The sequence below is a fragment of the Nylanderia fulva genome, unplaced genomic scaffold, assembly GCF_048542155.1.
Source record: "Nylanderia fulva isolate GAGA-0341 unplaced genomic scaffold, ASM4854215v1 Scaffold863, whole genome shotgun sequence".
NCBI classification, from domain to species: domain Eukaryota; kingdom Metazoa; phylum Arthropoda; class Insecta; order Hymenoptera; family Formicidae; genus Nylanderia; species Nylanderia fulva.
In genome coordinates this window covers 11,664-33,980 of record NW_028190986.1, presented here as the reverse complement: position 1 = coordinate 33,980, position 22,317 = coordinate 11,664, and the positions used below count along the sequence as shown (strand labels likewise).

Genomic DNA, 22,317 nt, shown 5'->3' with positions numbered 1-22,317 from the left:
TTAATGAGATGTATACAAATGCGAAAAGCATTTTTTTATTCAAACTCATATGTGCTGTAGTCAAACGTCAAAATATATGCAATACATAATATGTATACTTTTTATATGTGATGATAGAATTTTGAAAGGAATAGAACATCTTTTTTTTAAATTAATATCGTCCATAATAAATAAAGCGGTGGAAACAAAAAATAATTTCATTTCTCTACCAATCTTTGTCTTTTATTATTTTAATTTAATTTAATTTAATTTTGCTTTGGCTAAAAGTACATGATTAAAATAATTATCAAATATATATTAATTTTGTCTACATTAACATTTTGAAAATGTTTCAGATAATTAAGACTTGATATATTTTTCATGCATAATTATTTCTATATTATATTGTATAATTATTGTTGTATAATGTTCATAATTTTTAATTTACAAACGCTTCGTTAATAAATGATGCTATTTTGTCATTGTCCATCATTGAAATATGAGTACCTTCCACGTAATGAATTTGTATTGTACCTTCGGTGACCTAAAAAAAATGTCTCTTGTAAGAAATATCTTAAAAATAATAAAATAGTTTACCATCTAATCAATTTTACCTTGTGTAAACCACAATCCTCCTCGGTATAATTGAAAGGCGCAAGTGTAGGTTTTAAAATGTTTGTTTTTACCGCCGGAACAAAAAAAAAATTCTCTTAAAGGGAATATTTAAAATAATAAAATTTTAAAAAAAATAATCCCATTAAACCCCCTCCAAAAAATTTTGGGAATTTCCCCAAATGTTTTTTAATGTTATGATAATTTAATGAAAAAAAATTAATTTTTTTTAAAACTTTTAAACAAATTGTGGGTTTTTTGTTTTTGATTTTCAAAAATTTCCGTTTTTTTCGAAAAAGGGAAATTTTTCAAAAAGGCAATTTTCCTTTATTAATTTTAAGAATCGTGAGAGGGGAAATTTTAGAATGGTTAATTATTTTTATTAAAATTTGGGGTTGGGAAAAAGGGGAAGTTGGGGGGGTGGGCTAGGGGGGGTTTGGGGGTTTTTCCGGTGTTTTTTCATGTTGTTGGAATTTTACAATAGGGGGGGAAAATTTTATAATGTATTAGCCCTTTTGTTCTACTATCTTTTGCTATCTTTCACGAAACTTCATAATTCCTCGCTCGTAGAACTTCTTGTTTATTTCGTTGAAAAACTGTTTTAAGTGCCGTTTGATGTCTTCTTCAAAAGTAAAGTGCCGTCCATTCAAGGATAATTTTGTAGGAAGCAAAACAAATAATAATCCGAAGGAAAATACGGAGGATGTGGTAGGATATCCTAGCCCAACTCCAATAATTTTTGCCGTGTTTGTAAAGACGTGTGCGGTCTGGCGTGATGGAAGATAGCATCTATACGATTCATTAATTCTGGACGTTTCTTGTGAATCGCTGCGTTTAATTTGTCCAACTGGTCACAGTACACATCTGAATTAATCGTTTTGTTCTTTGGAAGCAACTCGTAAAACACAACACCCTTCCAATCCCACCATATTAAGAGCATAGTTGATTCAGATGGTTTAACACGCTTGTTTTTGATATGTGGAGAACATCTGCAATCTCTCGCGTCGTAAAACGTTTATTGGTATCGATTAACGCTTTTACTTTGTCTTGATCAATCTCAACTGACCAGCCAGAGCGTGGTACATCTTAGATTGAAAAATTTCCGAAACAAAATTATGCAAACCATTTCTGGCACACACATTCTTTCACAACATCCTTACGATATACCGCACATATCTTTTTAGATGTTTGTGCCGCGTTTTTGCCTTTGTTAAAATAAAATAACATAATATGGCGAAAATGCTTGTTTTTGTTATCCATCTTTCGAATTATGTTAAACACATAAAACGCAACTAATCTTTACGTATTTTTTTTTAAATGCACGTTGAAATATCATCTATCGAACAAAATGCGTACTTTCACAATTTGAATTGAATATAATTGCTTTTCAAAACATTAGAGTTATCTATCGACAAAAACCGCACGGACTTATCGGCCAACCTAATACTTTAAACCTGGAAAAGTTTTTTTATTCTACCATATTCGACCAATAAATTGAAATGGATGCGCAAAAATTATATTTTATTGATAAAATAGGATGACGTTTAAAATCCACATAATTTATAAATAATGTATATATATACATATATATATATATATATGTATATTGTTATTAAAATTTTACTTTAAAAAAGTCATAATGTGTAATGTTAATCATAAACTAACCATTTCACTACGAGATCCAAGATACATTTTTATGAAACGAAGTATAACATCATTTTGTAGTTCGTGTTCCGACTGTTGATTAAGAACTATCTCACCCAAAAATTTCATTAGATCAGGAGCACCATCAATAATTATTAAACGTCCAGAGAAATTCTTAGCTTCCAATAATCTTGCTAATTCGATGGCAATTAAACATCCAAATGAATAACCCACAATCAAAAATTCCTTTTGACCTTTCATTTTCTCTAATACATACTGGAAAAAAGAAAAAAATTCATATATAATATGGTATGTAAAAAAAGGTGTGTATGATTATTTCAAATAGATTATCTTATAATTCCATACAGGCAGAAAATACGCTGCTGATTTCGTTATTGAACGAGTGACACCCGGAATATGAAATACACCGTGTTGTAAACACGTCGCCGAAGATTTAATTTTCGATTCTACCAGTTTATATACTCTGGCACAGCCATCGATTCCTGGTATAAGAAATACTTCGCTTCCAACAGCTTCCCTCTTTGTACCGACTTCTACATAGATATCTGGATTCAAATCCGAATCGTTGAGTTTTCGTGTCAACATATTTAACCCGTCCAACTTATTTGCTTCAGCATCAGTGGCATCAGGGACCTCTTCTTGCTTGTCTGTATTTGTCATTTGTTTAAGTTTAGCAAAATTGAGATTTCGAATATCTTGTGCTGTCAATAAAATATCGAATTCTCTTTCCAACGTCTGTTTAATTTCCACTGCCATCATTGAATCCATTCCTAGTTCGGCCAGTGACATGTTTGGCGGCGCCAAATGTGGATTTTTTAATCCTATTTTTAAAAATATTAGAAAAAATTAAATATTTAAATATCATTTTAAGGGAATCGTACTTGAAACAAGGATATAAAAATTTGCGGTTAAAGTTTACATTTTTCTCAATTTATAATGCACTTGATTACTTGTCATAATTTTATAATGTACAATTAATAATTATCTATATACAGGGTGTCCGGTAACTAACGGACCAACGATAACAAGTGGGTTCTTTGGTCAATTTGGGAACGATTTTTCCTCAGCGAAAATGTCGAAAAAGGTCGTCATTTCTTACAACTTTTCAATATTTGTCATTATGTATCTTTATAACTAAGCCTCAAATTAAAATTTTATTATAGTAAACTCTACCTGAAATTAACTGAAGAATGTAATTATGTTAGACTTTTAACTCCAAAACGTTTAGTTTTCAAAAAACCCATTTTTTTCAAACGCTTATAACTCGAAAATTATTGACTTCTCAACATTTTTGCTAAGGAAAAATCGTCTCCAAATTGGCCAGAGAATCCGCCCTTAATCATTGGTCCGTTAGTTACCGGACACCCTGTATATATACATATATAAGTCAGGGTTAAGAAAGTTACTTTGTAAAAGTAATTAATTACAGTTACAGTTATTTCATTGAAAAAGTAACTAGTTACAGTTACAAGTTACCGATTTTAAAAAATAACTCGTTACAGTTACAGTTACTCAAAAAGTAACGAGTCGTTATTTTTGAGTTACTTTTTAAAAATAATTATACATTATTTTAAATATAAAGAGCTTACATTTTATGCACAATCACAGTCAAAGTATTTAAATAAATTCTTGAATGTAAATTGATCGATTTGCTTGCAACTTTGCGATTACCATTAATGTATGAATGACTTTTATATACAACAGTAAAAATAGTTATTGTAACTTACTAAATGGTAATCGCAAAATCGCAAGCAAATCGATCAATTATTACATTTAATTATTTTTTTAAATACTTGACTGTGATTGGTCGATCTTAATTATGTGTTATAATATTTTATGTACACAAAATGAAAATTTTAGGTAAAAGATTAAATCATATGAAAATCCATATGCTACTATTATCGAAATTTAATTTAACAATATAACGGTTATCATACTTTCAGCGCATATTTCCAAAAAAAATACCTATATAATAAAGTAACTGTTAAAATAGTTACTAGTTACAAAAAAAAATGTAACTAAGTTACAGTTATAGTTACAGATGGAGAAAAGTAACAAAGTTAAATTACAGTTATCGAAAAAGAGTAACTGTAACTGTAACTTCGTCACAAGTAACTCGTTACTTCCTAACCCTGATATAAGTACCGTCCGTCTGTCTTAGCTACTGTACAGTAGCTAACAGACTGTCGATATGACAGGACAATTTTCATGTTTCTATCTTTTATTAATGTAATTGCTGAATAAGAGCAACACTTGAAAAGGACCACAATGGGGGTCGAAACGTAGTGTGTACTTATTTTCAATAAATGAATAGCTAATTTTTGGTCGAATTAAATTGCATCTTATTATAATGTTTTACATTTAAAAAATATGAAATTGTGTGGAAATACAAATAAACAAACAAGAAAATAAAAATAAAAATATAAGCATTTAAAAATATGCAAAACGCGATGCAAAGTAAAATATCTGGAGGAAAAAATAGATAACATATAGTAGTCATCAACACAAAAATTTAAACATTAATTTTGGTTTAAATTTCGTAAAAATCGGACAACAAATGTGGAAGTAGTTCGCGGTAATACAGACAAAAGAATTAATTATTTGTGTTAAAACAGGTTTAATATAGGCTATATGAGGACCGTACAAAGCGCGGTCCGAAAAGCTAATGTTGAATAATAGTTGAATTAAAAGTTGATTTAATAGTCGAATAATAGTAAATTAATAGTTGATTAGATGGAATAATAGTAGATTAATATAAATTTTAGATCACGATATTTGACATAATAGTAATTATGAATTTACCCATAATATTTGCAACAGCTTCAAACGGATTCGTTGCCTGGCCAAGACCTTTTCCTTTCTCGGCAACAATCATGCTGGCTACGATTGGCCGATCTTGAAGCAAAAATACTTCCAATGTATTCAAACAAGAGGATATTTCTTGTTGCAATGTACCTCCAATAACAAGTTCTTTGTTGTCTTCTTGCATATCTGCGACAAGCCCAACATTACCAATAGCGCCCCATTGTATAGCCAAACCATGTAAACCCTCTTTCTTTCTTCTCTCACAAATTCTTTCCATTACGGAATTAGCCATTCCGTAATTTGTTTGGCCTGCGTTTCCTCTTCCACATGAAACGGAAGAAAAAACGACAAAATGTCGAAGTTGAGGACAAATTGTTCTCGATAATTCGTCCATTTTCTTTGTCGTCCATGCTTTTGACAAAAAGGATTCTCCGAAAGTCTCTGGAGACTGATTATTGAATATGCTATCTTTCAACACAACTGCGAGATTGAATATAGCATCCACAGGATCTTGTTTTTCGGCAAATTTCAACAGAGATTTACAGTCTTTGTATTTCGAAGTATCAACAGCTGTCACGATTTGTATGTTCACCCCTTGTGATTGCCACAATTTTACTCTCGATCGCTGATAACCGTTCTTTATTCCAGTTCGCGATGTCAGAACTAGATTTTTGGCACCACGTGAAATCAACCAATCAATTAATTCTAGACCGAAACCACCTAGGCCGCCCAAAACAATGTAAGATTTGTGTTCGAGGCAATAATAGCGGGGTTGTGCAAGTATAGGTGCATCCAAGGATTCATCTTCATTGTGAACTTTTATTATTATCTGCAAATTATGTTAATTTAAAACAAATACTAAAAGAATACATACACATTAAAAAATATTATGGGATCCTGTCTTTGTCTGCTTCATCGACAAATATTATTTATTGTAATATACTAAACAGAATGAAAAATCCTTTTCTAGAATTTAAGTATTCATAATACAAAATTTGGGTTCCTGTGTCTTTATATAAAAAATCAACAAAGCTAAATAATTAATTACAGTTTTCTAATCGGTCTTTTTATTGATCGTAACTACGACATGATTCGAAGAACCCAATACAAAAACTGTTTTATTTAACATTTTAGTTTTTTATATATAACTTAATTTGCAAATAAATACTTTGATTGTTAAATAGAATTTTTTATTCTGTATAGCCGAAAAATGGTTAAATGAAAATAACATAAGAAATATGAAGGATGTTAGAAAAAATTAAGACAGTTTGAAATGAAGATTACAGATAGAGACCTGTAAGAATGTAGGCAAAAAAATAAACTTTTTAAATATATATATATATATATTTTTTTTTTTTTTTTTTTAAGGGGTAGGTGAAAAAAATCTTCAAAAAACACCCGTGGAGGTAAACTTGGGTAGTGTGGGATTTTTACCCACTAAAAATAACACCACCCTAATCACCAGCCTAAACAAGGCCGACTAGCGACTTTTTCTTAATACATTAAAATCACATGGGTGGAACACTTATCATAAGATAGGTCTCCTGTTGAGTTTTAAATCAATAATTCATGAGGTTTGATTCTCTTAAGCCTTCTAGGGTTGTCCTCTACATTGAGAACAACTTTACTTTTTTAAATATATGTCGCGTTTTATACTACGAAAATATAATAAAACTATGTAATAGAATTAGGGTACTTTTATATACAGGGTTTGTCCGGAAAGTAATGCGTCGCATTTTTTTGTGACGCGACTATACATCGCAGAGCGATGGGACCGGTTGGGGAGGAAGGGGGGTACCCTTAGCTTTCCAACGGTAGGTCGCTCAATTGTTTCCATGCGCTTGGAGGGTTAGGACGGCTTATTCTGTGAACCTCTGCTTAGTGGTCGCGTCGAACTTGTGATGGAGAGAACGATAGAGCAACGCTATGCGATAAAGTTTTGCGTGAAGCTGGACAAGACGCCGCTGGAAACTTTTGAAATGCTCAAGAAAGTTTTCGGGGACGATTGCCTTTCCAAATCGCAGTCAAACAGATGGCACAAGATGTTTAGAGAAGGTCGGAAGGAGGTCGCCGACGAGGCCCGCGCAGGACGCCCGTCAACATCGCGAACGGACGACAATGTGACTCGTGTGCGCCAATTATTGAATTCAGACCGTCGAATGAATGTTCGCTTAATGTCGGAATTATTGAACTTGCCGAAAACGATTGTTCACGAGATTGTATCGGAAGACTTGGCCATGCGGAAGATTTGCGCAAAACTTGTGCCCAGAGTGTTGACCGATGCGCAAAAGCAACACCGAGTGGAAGTTTGTGAAGAACTCAAGCAACTCTGTGCAGATAATCCCAATTTCCTGAACAACGTTATCTTGGCCCCGGCGGACTTTTTTTTATTTCCTCGGCTGAAAAGGGAGCTCAAAGGACAACAGCTCGAGTCGGTTGACAACGTACAAGCTACTTCGACGGCCTCCCTGAACAGCATCCCAGTCAAGGAGTTCCAGAAATCTTATGACGCATGGAAATCGCGTTGGCAAAAATGTATTGACGCAGAAGGGTCATACTTCGAACAATTTTAAGTTGTTTTACCTATGCGATCAATAAATTCTTTTTTAAAAAAATGCGACGCATTACTTTCCGGACAAACCCTGTATGTAAATTCGACCAATACTAGCTATAAATTGTTTATTTGTTACGATGTTTCGGTTTAGGTCCTTTTCAAGTACAACTATATAATACAAGAGAATTATCTATATGTATAGTAATAATTTACAATTACGGTTTGAAAAATATAATAAAAAGACGAAGATACATAAGTTCTAATGCAATATAATGTTAGCGGCACAATACATTCCCTCAATACATGAGAGAATCGTTGTGTCCTGATGGAAATGAGTTAAAGAAATGAACAGTTTTAACTAAACACAAGTTAAACGACCTTTATTATTTTGTCATAGGTATTACCTAAACTGTTTATATCTTTTTGTAAATGATCAAAACATTGTAACAAATAAACAATTTATAGCATTGATCGAATTTATATAAAAATACCTTGATTTATTAATCTGCTAGCAATACAAAATATTCAATTAAATTAATAAATTAAATAATAATCAAATAAAAATTAATTCTTGCATTAAATATATAATGAAAAATAATCATACCTTGCCAATGTGCTTTCCAGCAGCCATGTATCTAAACGCAACTTCTACTTCATCCTTTTTGAAGACTTTCCTGCATAATGGTTTGATAGCGCCATTCTTTAAACCTTCTACTATTTTGCTTCTCAGTACTGTCTTACTCTCCGGTTTTGCTGAGAATAATTTATCTAATAAAATGCCGTAAAAGCTAATGCCTTTTGAGGATGAAGATATTTCCAAAGGACTATTAGCAAACATGTCAAACTTTCCAATTTCGAGGAAACAACCGCCCTTTGCTAAGCAACGAACGGACGCTAGCAGTTTCTCCTCGACTAAGGAATTCAATACGATATCCACTCCGCGACCTTCCGTTCCCTGGATAATCATTTGCTCGAAACTCGTGTCTCGAGAATTTCCGATATGATTTTCGGGTATGGAGGGAAACATTTTTCTTATAAAGTTTCGTTTCTCGGCAGTCCCGACCGTCGTAAACACTTCGCAGCCTTCACAAAGCGCGAGATGAATCGCAGCTTGACCGACGCCTCCTGTACCGGAGTGAATCAACACTTTGTCGCCCTTTTTTATTTTACCTTTCAAATATAAAGCGTAATAGCACGTGCAATATGCGCAAGGAATCGTCGCAGCTTCTTCCATCGTCAAGTTGTCAGGTATGATCCAACTAAGATATTTGTCAGCTACGCGAATATTAGCGATTCCTCTGAAAATAATCATTTCAAAAATTATTTCAAAAAGTATAAAATATATTATTTATATTAAATATAACCATTAACACGTTGATTGCTCAGCAAATTTTCTGTCTTATCGTATACATAAAGGCAATTGAAATTTTCATTATAATAAATAAATATTATAAAAATGATAAAGTATTGAAATATTTTATTATTTATTACATTATTATTTGATAAAACAATCAACAATATACAATACAATCAATAAAATAAATATTGCATTAAGCTCGAGTATGTTAAAATTACTATTATTACATAATTAGGCCAATTAAAACGAGCAATTATTAAAATCATGAATAAAAAAAATCTTTAATCGAGATTGTTTAATATAACAGTTTATGTACTAAAAAAATATATTAAATAAAAGTGTCCATATCACTAACCCAGATTCACATATGCCCATTATCCTTTGCCCATTCTTATCAAAACCAACATATTCCATTCCAAGTAAAGAATCATTATTTGGTACGTCTGAGATAGATTCAAAGTTGAGTCTACCGCTGGCTATCATGACATCTCTAAAATTAACAGACGCATAAACTATTCTTACTAAATTTTCCTTATCATCATCGTTGACCATAAATGTCCTGTTTTGCGCCCAACTATAGCTACTCAGGTCACCAGGTGTCTAACATAAATAAATATAACATATAATTTTAATATCAAAATTAAAGTTAACATATTAAGTTAAGAATATCCTCAAATTATAAATATAGGTATCACAAAATATTATTTTAATTTTTTGTAAATATGAAATTTCCTTAACGTACCACCTGAGTAACGTGAGCACTCTCTACTAGTTTTGGTTCTAGTGGTGGTAACAGAAAATGCCTGTATGATCCCCAAATGTTACCGGAACGTATAACATTAATGGGTAAATCCAGCTGTAGCTGATCCGTAAACAATGATTCTTGTAAAGAGAAAATAGGTACATCATTATCTTGAATAAAAACACCTCTGATCATTTCACCACCTGGTTCTGTTCGCAAACAATTGACAAGACCAATCAGTCCACTTTCGAAGTCTCCTTCAGCGACCAGTATTATCCTCGTACTTGCAGCCTGATTTTCTTCGTTCATAAACGATTTAAGCTTATCTACCCATGAGAAATCATAATTGTTTACATGCACTATCTGCTGAAACTTCGCAACATATTGCATTTTCCTTAACAATACAAAAGTCTTATCTCTAGTGCGTTTCTCCAAAATTACTTTTAACCCGTACTTTTCCAGACACGAGTAGTCGTAGGTGGCATCTAATTCTTCCCATATCAAAAGAAATCCCATTGGCATTATGAAAGACAACAATTGTTCGTATAATTCGTCTTTATTTTTTGTTAGAATTCCGTAAGCTATGGTCATCAAAGAATTTTCTTTTTTTGTTAGTTTGCCAAATTCTACCGTAGAAACGTTGTCGGGCAAAGTGATGTCTTTGAATCGCTCTTGTGTTGCTACCAGTTTGATACTAGATTGCATTAGCGGTATATCATCTAAAACTTTACTCACGAATAAACAATTTAAATTCTCCGGCATCACTTGATCGCTGTCTTCGACGAATTCAATGATTTTTACATTTATCATGTTGTAACATTCAAGAGCAAGGTGCACCGACATACTTATTACCTCCGGAAAAGATATCACATTTAGATCTCGATGACCAACAAACTTGTACTCTTCAAGAACAGGATTGACTGTTCTTTGTCGACGACATATAGGTGTGGCTATAAGGCCTGATATTTCTATTCCTCCAGATATTATGACGTCTATATTCTTATAATGTTGTACAAGGACTTCTGCAATATAACACACATACGATGACATGTTAGCAGTATTATCTAATTATTATTATAAAAATGATTATCTAGATGAAGTTTTGGCCTCATCTTATCTTTGTATGCAGAATAAAAATATATTTTCTATCTATATTGGCATACCTTAGATGAAATAGTGTTATTTACTGAGTTATTTAGAATAGTATGTCAAGTAAATAATTGAATTCTTGATGTTGCCAGTCAATAATTAATAGGATAAATAATTTGTACGATCAATACTGGCTAATAAATATTTAATTAATCACCACAACATTTGTACCATGGATTTTGGTCCTTATCAAGTGTACTTAAAATTAAAAACCGTGAACATATTATGCAAACAAAACTTCTTGTCATACTGTCAACCTGGTAATTCAATCTGATATCAAACTAGCAACACAAGAGCGACAGTATGACAAAAAGTTTTGTTCGCATAATATGTTCACGATTTTTAATTTTAAGTATACTTGATAAAGACCAAAACCCATGGTCGAAACGTTGCGGTGATTAATTAAATATTTATTAGCCAGTATTGATCGTAAAAATTATTTATCCTTTTAATATGTTAAAATTATTTTAATTAATGTCATATCACATGAAAGTATTTAAGTATTTTTTAAAGAATTAAAGCAGTCAACGTTAAAAATTTACAAAAAAATATGAGTATATTTTTACTTCTTTTATATATATATTTATAATTTAGATTTTTTGTAACTGTGTTACATAATCGGTTCTAAAAATAATATTATCATAAAGTTATTTTGATGAATTGCCTTATAAATTTATCTTTTATCTAGATATATTTAAAACAAAATTATTTTTGTTATACCTGAGATAATTTGACATCATTTTAATTTTATCTAGCAAATTGTAAATTTGTGATTTTATATAAAATTTGTATATTCCATATGTGTATAATATTGAAAACTTACGACTTTCTTCATTTGAAAGTTTTTCGATGTATTTCATGTGAGATTTCGGATCGATTACTGCTTTGCGAATTTTTGTTGGTACCATAAGGCTTCTCGAACTCTGACCTAAAATCATCAACTGCAACATATTGTCCATAAATGTTACCCAGTTATCAGTCCAAGCAATATGACCATTCCTTCCCGTGATCGAGGCACTTTTCAGTCCACGAAATTCGTCAATATACTGATATCCACGAAGTTTCAATTCCTTATAGATATCTTTCGTGTTCATTTCCTCTTCGTCATTGTCTTTTCGATCGATAAATGTAGGACATATTTTCTCGTCTTCTATATTATCTGGAATTCGGACTGTTCCAGTAACGACAGGATTGCCTCCTTCGATTATTTCAAATTTGTTACTACCTATAACAATATTGACATAAATAAAAATAAAAATAAAAATAAAATTAAAATAAAATCAAAATGCTCGCAAGATTAATAAATCACAGAATAGAATAAGAGCTGAGAGCCGATGCCGGTTATTATGGCCAAAAATTATTATTTATTTTAATAAATATATTATTACACAAACGTTTTAGTCTTATTTAGACCATTTTCAGTGCAAAATTAATATAGATACAAATAATAAAAGATATAAATTTCATATTGATTGTATAAAATGTAGTTCGGAAAAACATATTCTATGCTATATTTTTCAATAAAACTCTGAAAATTATATGAGCCAATAATAAAAATAAAAGACATCAAAATCATGGAAATTAAAATTTTTTGTACATCAATTATGATTCATATTTGCATATGTAACTTATCTAAACATAGGACAATGATTTTTGTATAAATAAATTTGATTGCATATATGTTACCTTTCTCGATCATAAGAGTTAAAATGCTTGCGTTTTGTGGTGATAAAATAGTAGAACGTAGAAAACTGACATCTTCAAATACAATTGATATATCAACGTGATGTTCCTTCCTTAACCAGCCGACCATCTGCCATATAAGCAAAAGATATCCTGTAGCCGGTAATAAATTTTTTCCATTAACGACATGTCCAGTCATATACATAAATTCGACCTCTGTAGTTCGAATACTAATAGCTGTTTCTCTTATATTAAGTTTTCTTTGTCCGCTATAACGATATACATACCAATCTTCGGAATGATCCCATCTGTAAAGGATATCATTAATTCAACAATGTATAAAACATTATTCTATATTATTTTATTGCTTTGAACAATTGGAAAAAAATAAAATTTAATTTCGTATTTTTCAAAATTCCATTATTTTTTAATCTTAGTACAAAAATCTTTTTAATCTTAAACAGTATTTACCTTACAAGATGAGAGATCATGGATGTACCACGACTTACAGGAAACTTGACTTTCGGATATAAATTTGCGATTTGTGGCTGTAGTCCAGCATTATAAAGTTTTCCAATTCCGTCTAAAAATATTTCCATATCTGGTTTATCAGATAATTCGTATAACGCGACATTTATCACTGTGGGCTCTAAAGAATAATTGAGAACATATTGTAGCATATTGTGAGGTCCTATTTCAATCGTCACTGCGTCATTTGGAATTAAATGCACAATTTTCGAAAATAAAACCGGGGCTATCAGGTAATTTGCATAATATTTTGCTAAACATGACATTGAAGATGCGCTGAATCCTTTACAAGAGAACACACTCAACCACTTTGAGCTAGGAGACAATTTCTGAGGCTATATTTTATTTAAGTAATTGAAAAGTTTAATTCTTGCGGTCTCGACGTAACGACTATGAAAAGGTATACGTCCGCAGGAAATTTCTCTTGCAGAAATGTTGTTATTCTGAAGAAAATAGAACTTTATCATTTATTAAATTCAATTTTATAATAAGCGTGATAAATATTATTTATATACTTTTTTCGAACCTGTAGTTTAGCGAGGAATGCTTTTACAGAGTTTGTTGGTCCACTCACAATAGAATTATGTTGACTATTGTAACAAGCTACATCGACATCCGATGGACATATATTCTTCAAAGTTTCAAAATCGAGATTAATTTCAGCCATTGATCCGTCTAATATTTTAGAGTTGAAAAATGCTAAACCGACATAATATGCCAACATGATCGTTTCTTCAGCAGTCATGCATCCATCGGCGTATCCACAAATCAACTCACCAATAGAATGACCCATTATAATATCGGGAGTTATATCGATACTTGTTAAAAGATCAACTATTCCAATCTGAAATATGTACAAAACATCCAACTTTCTGTTTCTTCTGAATAACTCAATATTATATAATATTATAAATTTTTCCTTCCACGTGCAACTATATATATATATAGTTGCACGTAGAAGAAGAAATTTATAATAAAATTATTGTAAAAATGCTAAAAAATTTTATCACATCTTATTGTGTATACGATATGTTTACAAAGTGAGAAAAATTTTTCCATTTTATTATGTTTGTCGTTTTCTGTATGTAAATAATATCAGAATTGAAGAAGCTAAAAAAAGCTATAATCTTTCGAAAATAAAGATTTCAAGTTTCAAAATCCTTTTTTAACATTTTAATTATCATTTTTTGAAACAAAGTTACAACTATTTAAACTTTGCCTATTTTTTGAACAATTTTTTTGTCCCTCAATTTTATTATTTATTATTTATTATTTATTTTAATTATTTTAAGGAATGCATAATAAAAAGCTTGTCTCTAACGATAAATCTAGGTAGTATAAGTCATTTTGACGTCAAATGACATCTGTTCGACGTTTATAATGTTAGTTTGCTGCATGGCTACTTTATAAAAATTGAAATAAATACTGAAAAATTCTGCAACGTGATATTAGTTATAGTGATATTATATTTATACATTTATGTTTATACCTGGAGTCCAGTAAGACCTACAAATAAATTGACGACGTTGTCGAGAATATGTTTGTCTTCATTCGTCAGAATATCAGTAACAATTATGCCCTGAGGTCTCAAAACTTTGTCACATTTTTGGATTGCTTTATTGAATACTGGAAATTTTAATAAAGCGCGACCTGCCAATGTGTTAAGAATAAAACTTAATTATTAATTAAATTAAAGAAAGCAAATATTATAGGCCAACTAAACGAGCAAAATTAAATAAGAAATAAAGATTTATTAATAATAAACCTCTCATTCCGTTAGAGAAACAATATACAGCGTAAACGTTTCGACTGCACTACAGTCTTCTTCAATACATAAAAATCAAATATTAAAATACAAAGTTATATATTAAAATACAAAGTTAACGATTCTTCGCTGATAAACAATGGATGAGTAAGACGATTGGTCTGAGATTCCAAGTTTTGCGATATTTAATCATGATTATCGTTTTAACACGTTCTTCTTCTCGAAATTTCAAGAGTGTGTTGCGAAGTTTAAATAACAAATGATTTGTTATTTAGACTTCGCAACACACACTTGAAATTTCGAGAAGAAGAACTTGTTAAAACGATAATCATGATTACATGTCGCAAAACTTGGAATCTCAGATCAATGTATATTGTTTCTCTCTAACGGAATGAGAAGTTAATTATTAATAAATCTTTAGATCTTATTTAATTTTGCTCGTTTAGTTGGCCTACAATATTTACTTTTTTTAATTTTGTTAATTTATACAAGCCTTTCATTAATTACTTTTAATTATTAATTGTTTTTTAAAATAAATGTTGTTGATATCTTTAATTTCAAATAATTTAATATTTTTACATAAATATTTTAAATATACATATAAATAAAATTTCAAGAAATTAATTAACTTATTTATTTATTTTATTTTACATGTGCTTTCTAAAGCATTATTATTATATTTCAATTTAATATATATCAATATTTTGTTATATTATATTATTCTTAATTAATGTAATATAATAAATATAATCCCTAAAATTTTTAAATTTGCTGTCTAGTAATATTGAAACTGTTAATTTAATTTTTGTTTTATTACTACATATATGGTATACGAAAACATATGTGTATAATGAAAAATTGTTCAAAGTTAATTGCACAAATTAACATCTATGTACATCTTATATAACATTATATATTTATGTATATATATGTATGTATATATAAACTGTTAAATATTACATTATTGTAATATCTTATTTGATTTAATTACCCATATGAAAGCATTGAGATCCAATTCCTGAAAATACGAAGCAAATTGGTCTTTTGGTACATAAGTTATGTCCCATCTTAATTATTGCATTATCGGATAATTTTGATCCAGCAATCATGTATCCTCTGTAGGGATGACCTTGTATATTATCGCTATAAATATGAAACAAAGAGAAATATTCAACATCTGCCGATCGACTCTGTATCTGTGAAAATATCATTGTTAATTGTAAATATACAACAATTATCTTATCACATATTCTTAAAATTAAGTAGAATTCGAAATATATACGGAGTTTTCTAAATATCAAAAATTTAAGAGAATATTTGTTAGCCAAGGAATTTTTCATGAAGAAAAGGTAATATATATATACAAGGTGTCCGGTAATTAACGGACCGACAATTACAAATGGATTCTTTGGTCAATTTGGGAATGATTTTTCCTCAGCGAAAATGTCGAAAAAGGTCATGATTTTTTACAATTTTCCAATATTTGTCATTATGTATCTTTATAACTAAGCCTCAAATTAAAATTTTATTATAGTAAACTTTACCTGAAATTAACTGAAAAATGTAATTATGTTAGACTTATAACTCTAAAACGTTTAGTTTTAAAAAAATTCATTTTTTTCAATCGCTTATAATTCGAAAATTATTGACTTCTCAACATTTTTGCTAAGAAATAATCGTCTCCAAATTGGCCAGAGGATCCGCCCTTAATCATTGGTCCGTTAGTTACCGGGCACCCTGTATATATATATATATATATATATATATATATATATATTGTATATATACATATATACATATATATATATATATGTCGTAGCCCGATAGCGAAATTAGCCAATTAGCTAAAAACCTAGGCGTTTAGCTAAATGCCGCCTGTTAGGCTAATCGAGGACGATATAGTCTAATGGCCTGGAAAATTCAGCCTGTTAGACGAGAAGTCGACTTTTCGCCTAACGGCCTGGCGCGCTGTAGGCGATTAGAGAAATGCTTGTTTTGGAGCTCGATATGTTGTCAATTTATTGTTTGTAAATATCCCAGTGGGTCTTAAGTAAATCATCACAGAGCTCGTTGTATATTCAATTTTTTTCGTTAGTTGGCAATCAATAACAGCCATGGCAAGTTATATGCCAGTAAACCGCGATGAGTTTAACGAAAAATTAGATAAATTCTATTCAAATCGACCAGGCAGTAATCAAACAGTGTGGAGGCGAGATCAGATGATCAACGTTATGAAAGTTCTGCAAGAAATTCAGGTTCCAAGTACTAAAAAGACAGTATCTCATTATCATTACGCGAAGAAGTATGAGCTAGCAAAAATTGGAACGGAATCGTATGTAATTTTAAAACGGAAAACTTCGAATGAGCCAGTTATTTACGTAATAGCGATGGAGGATTACTACGATAAATTGTTAGAAGGTCACATTCAAACAGGCCATGGCGGAAGGGATAAGATGCAGTATTACATTAAAGAAAAGTACAGGATAACGAAGGTGGCTTGTGAAATATTTGTGTTTTGCTGCGGGACATGTAACAGAAAGAGGGTTGCTCCAAAACGAGGAGTTGTGATAAAACCAATACTGAGCGATGGATTTAATGTTCGCGGACAGGTGGATTTAATTGATTTCCAATCTTGTCGCGATGGTGAGTTCAATTGGCTACTAAACTACCAAGATCACGCTACCAAGTTTTTGCACCTTCGACCCTTGAGATCCAAGCACGCAGCTAACATTGCTGAAGAATTGTCAAAAATCTTCTTTACATGGGGAGCCCCGACTATTTTGCAGAGCGTTAATGGTCGAGAATTCGTGGCTGCAGTAATACACGAACTTGTTTCCATCTGGCCTCACTGCAAGATTGTTCATGGGTGTCCGCGACACCCACAGAGCCAAGGTAGTGTCGAAAGGTCAAATGCGGACGTTGAAAACATGTTAAGAGCCTGATGAAATTTTAAATTTGCTTCAGACAGAGGAAGACTTGGAGCAAGCTCTGGAGGAGCAGAATGTACAATTAAACGCGAGGTAATTGACTTAAAATAAATATAATAGAACTAGATAAATATAATGTAATAGAACTCATATAGTGATTTGAACTTTAGTGTTGAGCAGTGCGAAGACGTAGGCAAGAGAAAAAGAATGCGAGAGGATGAAGAAGAGGAAAGAGAGGGACCACAGAAGAAGCGACAGGTAGACGACTCGAGCAGTATACTTTGCACAAAGTGCAAAATGGAAATGCATAGCGACCGCGGACAGATTGCTACCTGTTCATTGTGCGCTAGGGGCGAACAGCTACTTGACACTCGGTCCAATTGTTTCGAGCGTCAAATGACAGAGGCCGAAAAAATGGTTACCTGTTCGAGTATCACTTTTCCACCCCTTCAGATCAATGACATCATTACATTATCTGTTCTCACTGTTAGACCGTGGGCCTTTCGATTTTAATAACATATTTGGCGTTGTAACTGATACCAAAAATGACGTATATCAAATTGGAACTAAGGATGGGATATTGAAAGGATGGTTCCCCCGTATTGAAATTGCAAAATCGGGCACTAATCTTATTACCATGGCTGACGTTCCCAAAATGTTCTTCTTACTTTGAGGGAAGCTGCTGCGAAGCAGTCGGCAAGTGGTGGACAGGGATATAAAAAATGCAATTGCAAAATTGCTAAAAATCAGTGTCAGACAAATAGATGTGCATGTTTTAAAGCAAAAATTCTTTGCAATTCTCGTTGCCACAGTAGCGCATCTTGCATTAACAAATAGTAATGTAGTAATAATTGTGTAGTAAATAAATTGACAACATATCGAGCTCCAAAACAAGCATTTCTCTAATCGCCTACAGCGCGCCAGGCCGTTAGGCGAAAAGCCGACTTCTCGTCTAACAGGCTGAATTTTCCAGGCCATTAGACTATATCGTCCTCGATTAGCCTAACAAGCGGCATTTAGCTAAACGCCTAGGTTTTTAGCTAATTGGCTAATTTCGCTATCGGGCTACGACATATATATATATATATATATATATATCAATATTTATCAAAATTATTCTTTCTTTAACAAATTTGACATTTTCTATTTTGATATATATATATATATTTATCAAAATTATTCTTTCTTTAACAAATTTGACATTTTCTATTTTGATATATATATATGATATATATATATATATATATATATATATATATATATATATATATTACCTAAATTACTTTGATTTCAAAATAGAAAATGTTAAATTTGTTAAAGAAAGAATAATTTTGATAAATATATTAAAATGACATAGTTATATTGTTTTTATACTATCATGTTATTATATTATGTCATATTCTAAGATCGATATTTTGTTTTTTAAAAAAGTTGTGATTTACTTTGATTTAAGAACATAGCACTTGATAAAGACCGAAACCCACGGCCGAAACGTTGTGAAATTCAATAAAATTACTTATACGCCAGAGTTGGTCGATTAAATCATTACCATTTTTTAAAATAACATACATAATGATAATAATAACAAATAAGACATATGGATATAAAAAAGGAGGAAAGATTAACTTATTTGTGAAATAAATTATAATATATAAATTAAATGAATGAATAAGGTCGTTAATTTATAATTAGAAATAATAAAACAACATGAGCTTATTACGAGCTATGTGAATTGATGTCAAACATATATATTTCCAAACTTTACATCAAAATCATATAAATCTACTTTACAATGAAATGTTTCGACGCTTATTTGCGTCCGTATACGGATCGCATCGTACTGGCTTAACCAACGTTTCACTATGTTTTAACTAATTATGACTGAAGAGACGCAAGTAAGCGTCGAAACGTCTCATTATAAAGTAGATTTATACGATTTTGATGTAAAGTTTGGAAATATATATATAATTGACATCAATTCACATAGCTCGTAATAGGCTCATGTTGTTTTATTATCTCTAAATTATAATATACTTACATCATTTAATAAAATTTTTACTGCTTCCTCGGTACGTCCAGATACAGCCACAAGCCTAGGTAATTTATAGTCTATTCCATTATTGATTTTAAATTTTGGATTTGATTTCAGTAGGATGTGGCAATTAGCACCGCCAAATCCAAAAGAATTAATAGCGACGTAACCTCCCTTCCATTCGGTCGGTTCGGTAATTACTTTTATTCTTCCTTCAATAATAGCAGTCATATCTTTTCGTGGATGGTTTAAATGTATAGTAGGTGCGATTATACCAGTTTCCATCGCTATTATAACCTTCATAAAATGAATACATATTTTTATATAATTTTAACAGTAATATTTTCTATAATTACGGTTAATAATCAAAAAATAACTGATAATTAAAGAAATATTTGCACAAAGTTACATATAACATTATAATATATTGTTGTTGAATTAAGCGGAACTCCTATCGCCGTCCCGTTTTATCAATAAACAGGACAGTGTTTAGAATCACATTAACTATATTTTTTGTAAACTTACTTTTGCAATTTGACAATGGCCGCTAACGGGTTCGGAGTGTCCAATATTCGACTTCACTGAACCCAATAACAGAGGGCTGTCTCTTTTGGAGCATAAAGCTTCATCGATGGCTTGTAGTTCCACAGGATCACCAGCTAGAGTACCAGTTGCATGAGCTTCTATATAAGATAGCTCAAGAGGCGAGATACCACATTCCTCGTAAAATTCTTCCATTAGCATTCTTTGCTTGTCAAGTGATGGGTAAGTAATTCCTTCTTCTTTAAAGCCATCGCTGTTAGTTTTGCCGTAGACAAAAGTCGCGTAGATTCTCCTTGCATCCTTCATCTTTTGCAGATACACTACTACAATTGCATCACTCCGCATGTAACCAGAGCCTTCTTCATCGTAAGGTTTACAGAAGCCGTCAGCAGAGAGAACTCCTAACATAACAAAACCGGCAGTTTATTTGTTTTAATAAATATATGAATATAAAATATACTTATTCTTTTTTTTATTCACAGCTCCTTGATTAAATACTTAAAAATTTTGATAGAAATGTACAAATTATTCTTATTTTTGAAGAATAAAATCTACTATAGCGAAGAATCGTTTCAATTTTATATTTTAATATTTAACTAACTTTGTATTTTTAACATCTAACTTTATATTTTAATATTTAATTTTTATGTATTGATAAAGACTGTAGTGCAGTCGAAACGTTTACAATTTATATCGATTCTGTAACGGAATGTTAATTTAATGATTTAACTATTAATAAAAAAATTTTTACATCTTATTTTTTTGCTCGTTTAGTTGGCCTACTATATATGATTGTTTAATTTTGTTGAATTTATACGAGCCTTTCATTAATTAATTTTAATAAACGCTGGCCTTATAATGCGTGTGACTAATTACCCGTTTAAATACCACCGTTTTAATTCTAGTTTTATTTATAACTATTTTGGTCTAGAAACGTTAAAACACTTTAAATCTTGGCTAAATTTTAATTATTACGATAAAAGGCTGCGAATTAAATTTTTAAGGGAAAAGAAAAAATTTGTTTTTTCCAACCCCCTTTGCTATTTTGAAAAAATAAATTTTTTTTTTTACCACTATAAAAAAAAAAGGGAGGTGGTTTGTTGAAAATTAAATTTCCGGACTGAAATTTTTTAAAATAGAGAAATTTTTTTTATATGAAATTTAAACCATAAAAAAAACGGCAAGAAATTTCCAAAAACCCCAAAACCTTTTCCCCTCTTTTTCGGCGGGGTTTTAAATCCCAAAATTTTAACCCCCTTTTCTTTGTTCAACCAAAAAAATTTTCTCATACAAAAAAAAAATTCCTTGGCTACGTAAATCGCTGAAAACAGGACAAAAAATTTTTGACCCCCTTTTGAAAAAAACCCCAAATCTTGAAAATTTTTTGAAACCCCGGGGTTTTTGCCAAAATTTTTGTTGCTACCCCAAAACCCTTTAAAACAAAAAAAACCAAGGTTATTAATTTAACTGAAAAAATTTTCCCCCAAAAACCAATCTATTCAATTTGGGGGGGGGAAATTTTCTCCCAGTTAATTAAAAAAAAAAGTACTATCCGGGGAAAATTAAAAAATATAAAAAAAGAAATTCTAACGGGTCCCGAAATCTCACTTCGATTGTAAGCTGCCACCACAATTTTTTTTATTTTTTAAAAAAAACGAAAAAAAAACCCCGGACTAAAAAAAAAAATTTTTTCAAATGCTAAAGACAATTAAATTCCCCAATCAAAACCTAATATTTTATTTCCCAAGCAAAAAAAGGAAGCTACGTCGCACTAGAAAAAAATTTTTTATAAAAAAAGTTGGGGTCCCAAAAAGACGATTCCCGACCCCATATTAAAAAAACCCCCCAACAAAAATAAAAAAAGACCTAAAAAATTTTTTTAAAAAAAATGGTTTAAAAAAAGTTTTCATCAAAAAAAAGGGAATATTATTTTTTTTTCAAGCGATTCTTCCCCAAAAGTTAGGGGCTCCCCAAGA

At 31.0% G+C, this 22,317-nt stretch overlaps 1 protein-coding gene across 1 annotated transcript; it reads right to left on the bottom strand.

Annotated features, from left to right (window-relative positions):
- Positions 1-1,105: 1,105 nt before the first annotated feature.
- LOC146719787 (fatty acid synthase-like) lies at positions 1,106-21,046 on the bottom strand. Its single transcript, XM_085489523.1, is given in 15 exon segments — positions 1,106-1,676; positions 2,257-2,511; positions 2,602-3,077; positions 5,059-5,890; positions 8,220-8,913; positions 9,328-9,572; positions 9,715-10,736; positions 11,687-12,088; positions 12,550-12,854; positions 13,018-13,517; positions 13,601-13,918; positions 14,564-14,724; positions 15,831-16,035; positions 19,805-20,095; positions 20,324-21,046. Coding segments are annotated over 15 exon segments (6,180 nt in total). The 5' UTR covers positions 20,750-21,046; the 3' UTR covers positions 1,106-1,628.
- Positions 21,047-22,317: the final 1,271 nt, after the last annotated feature.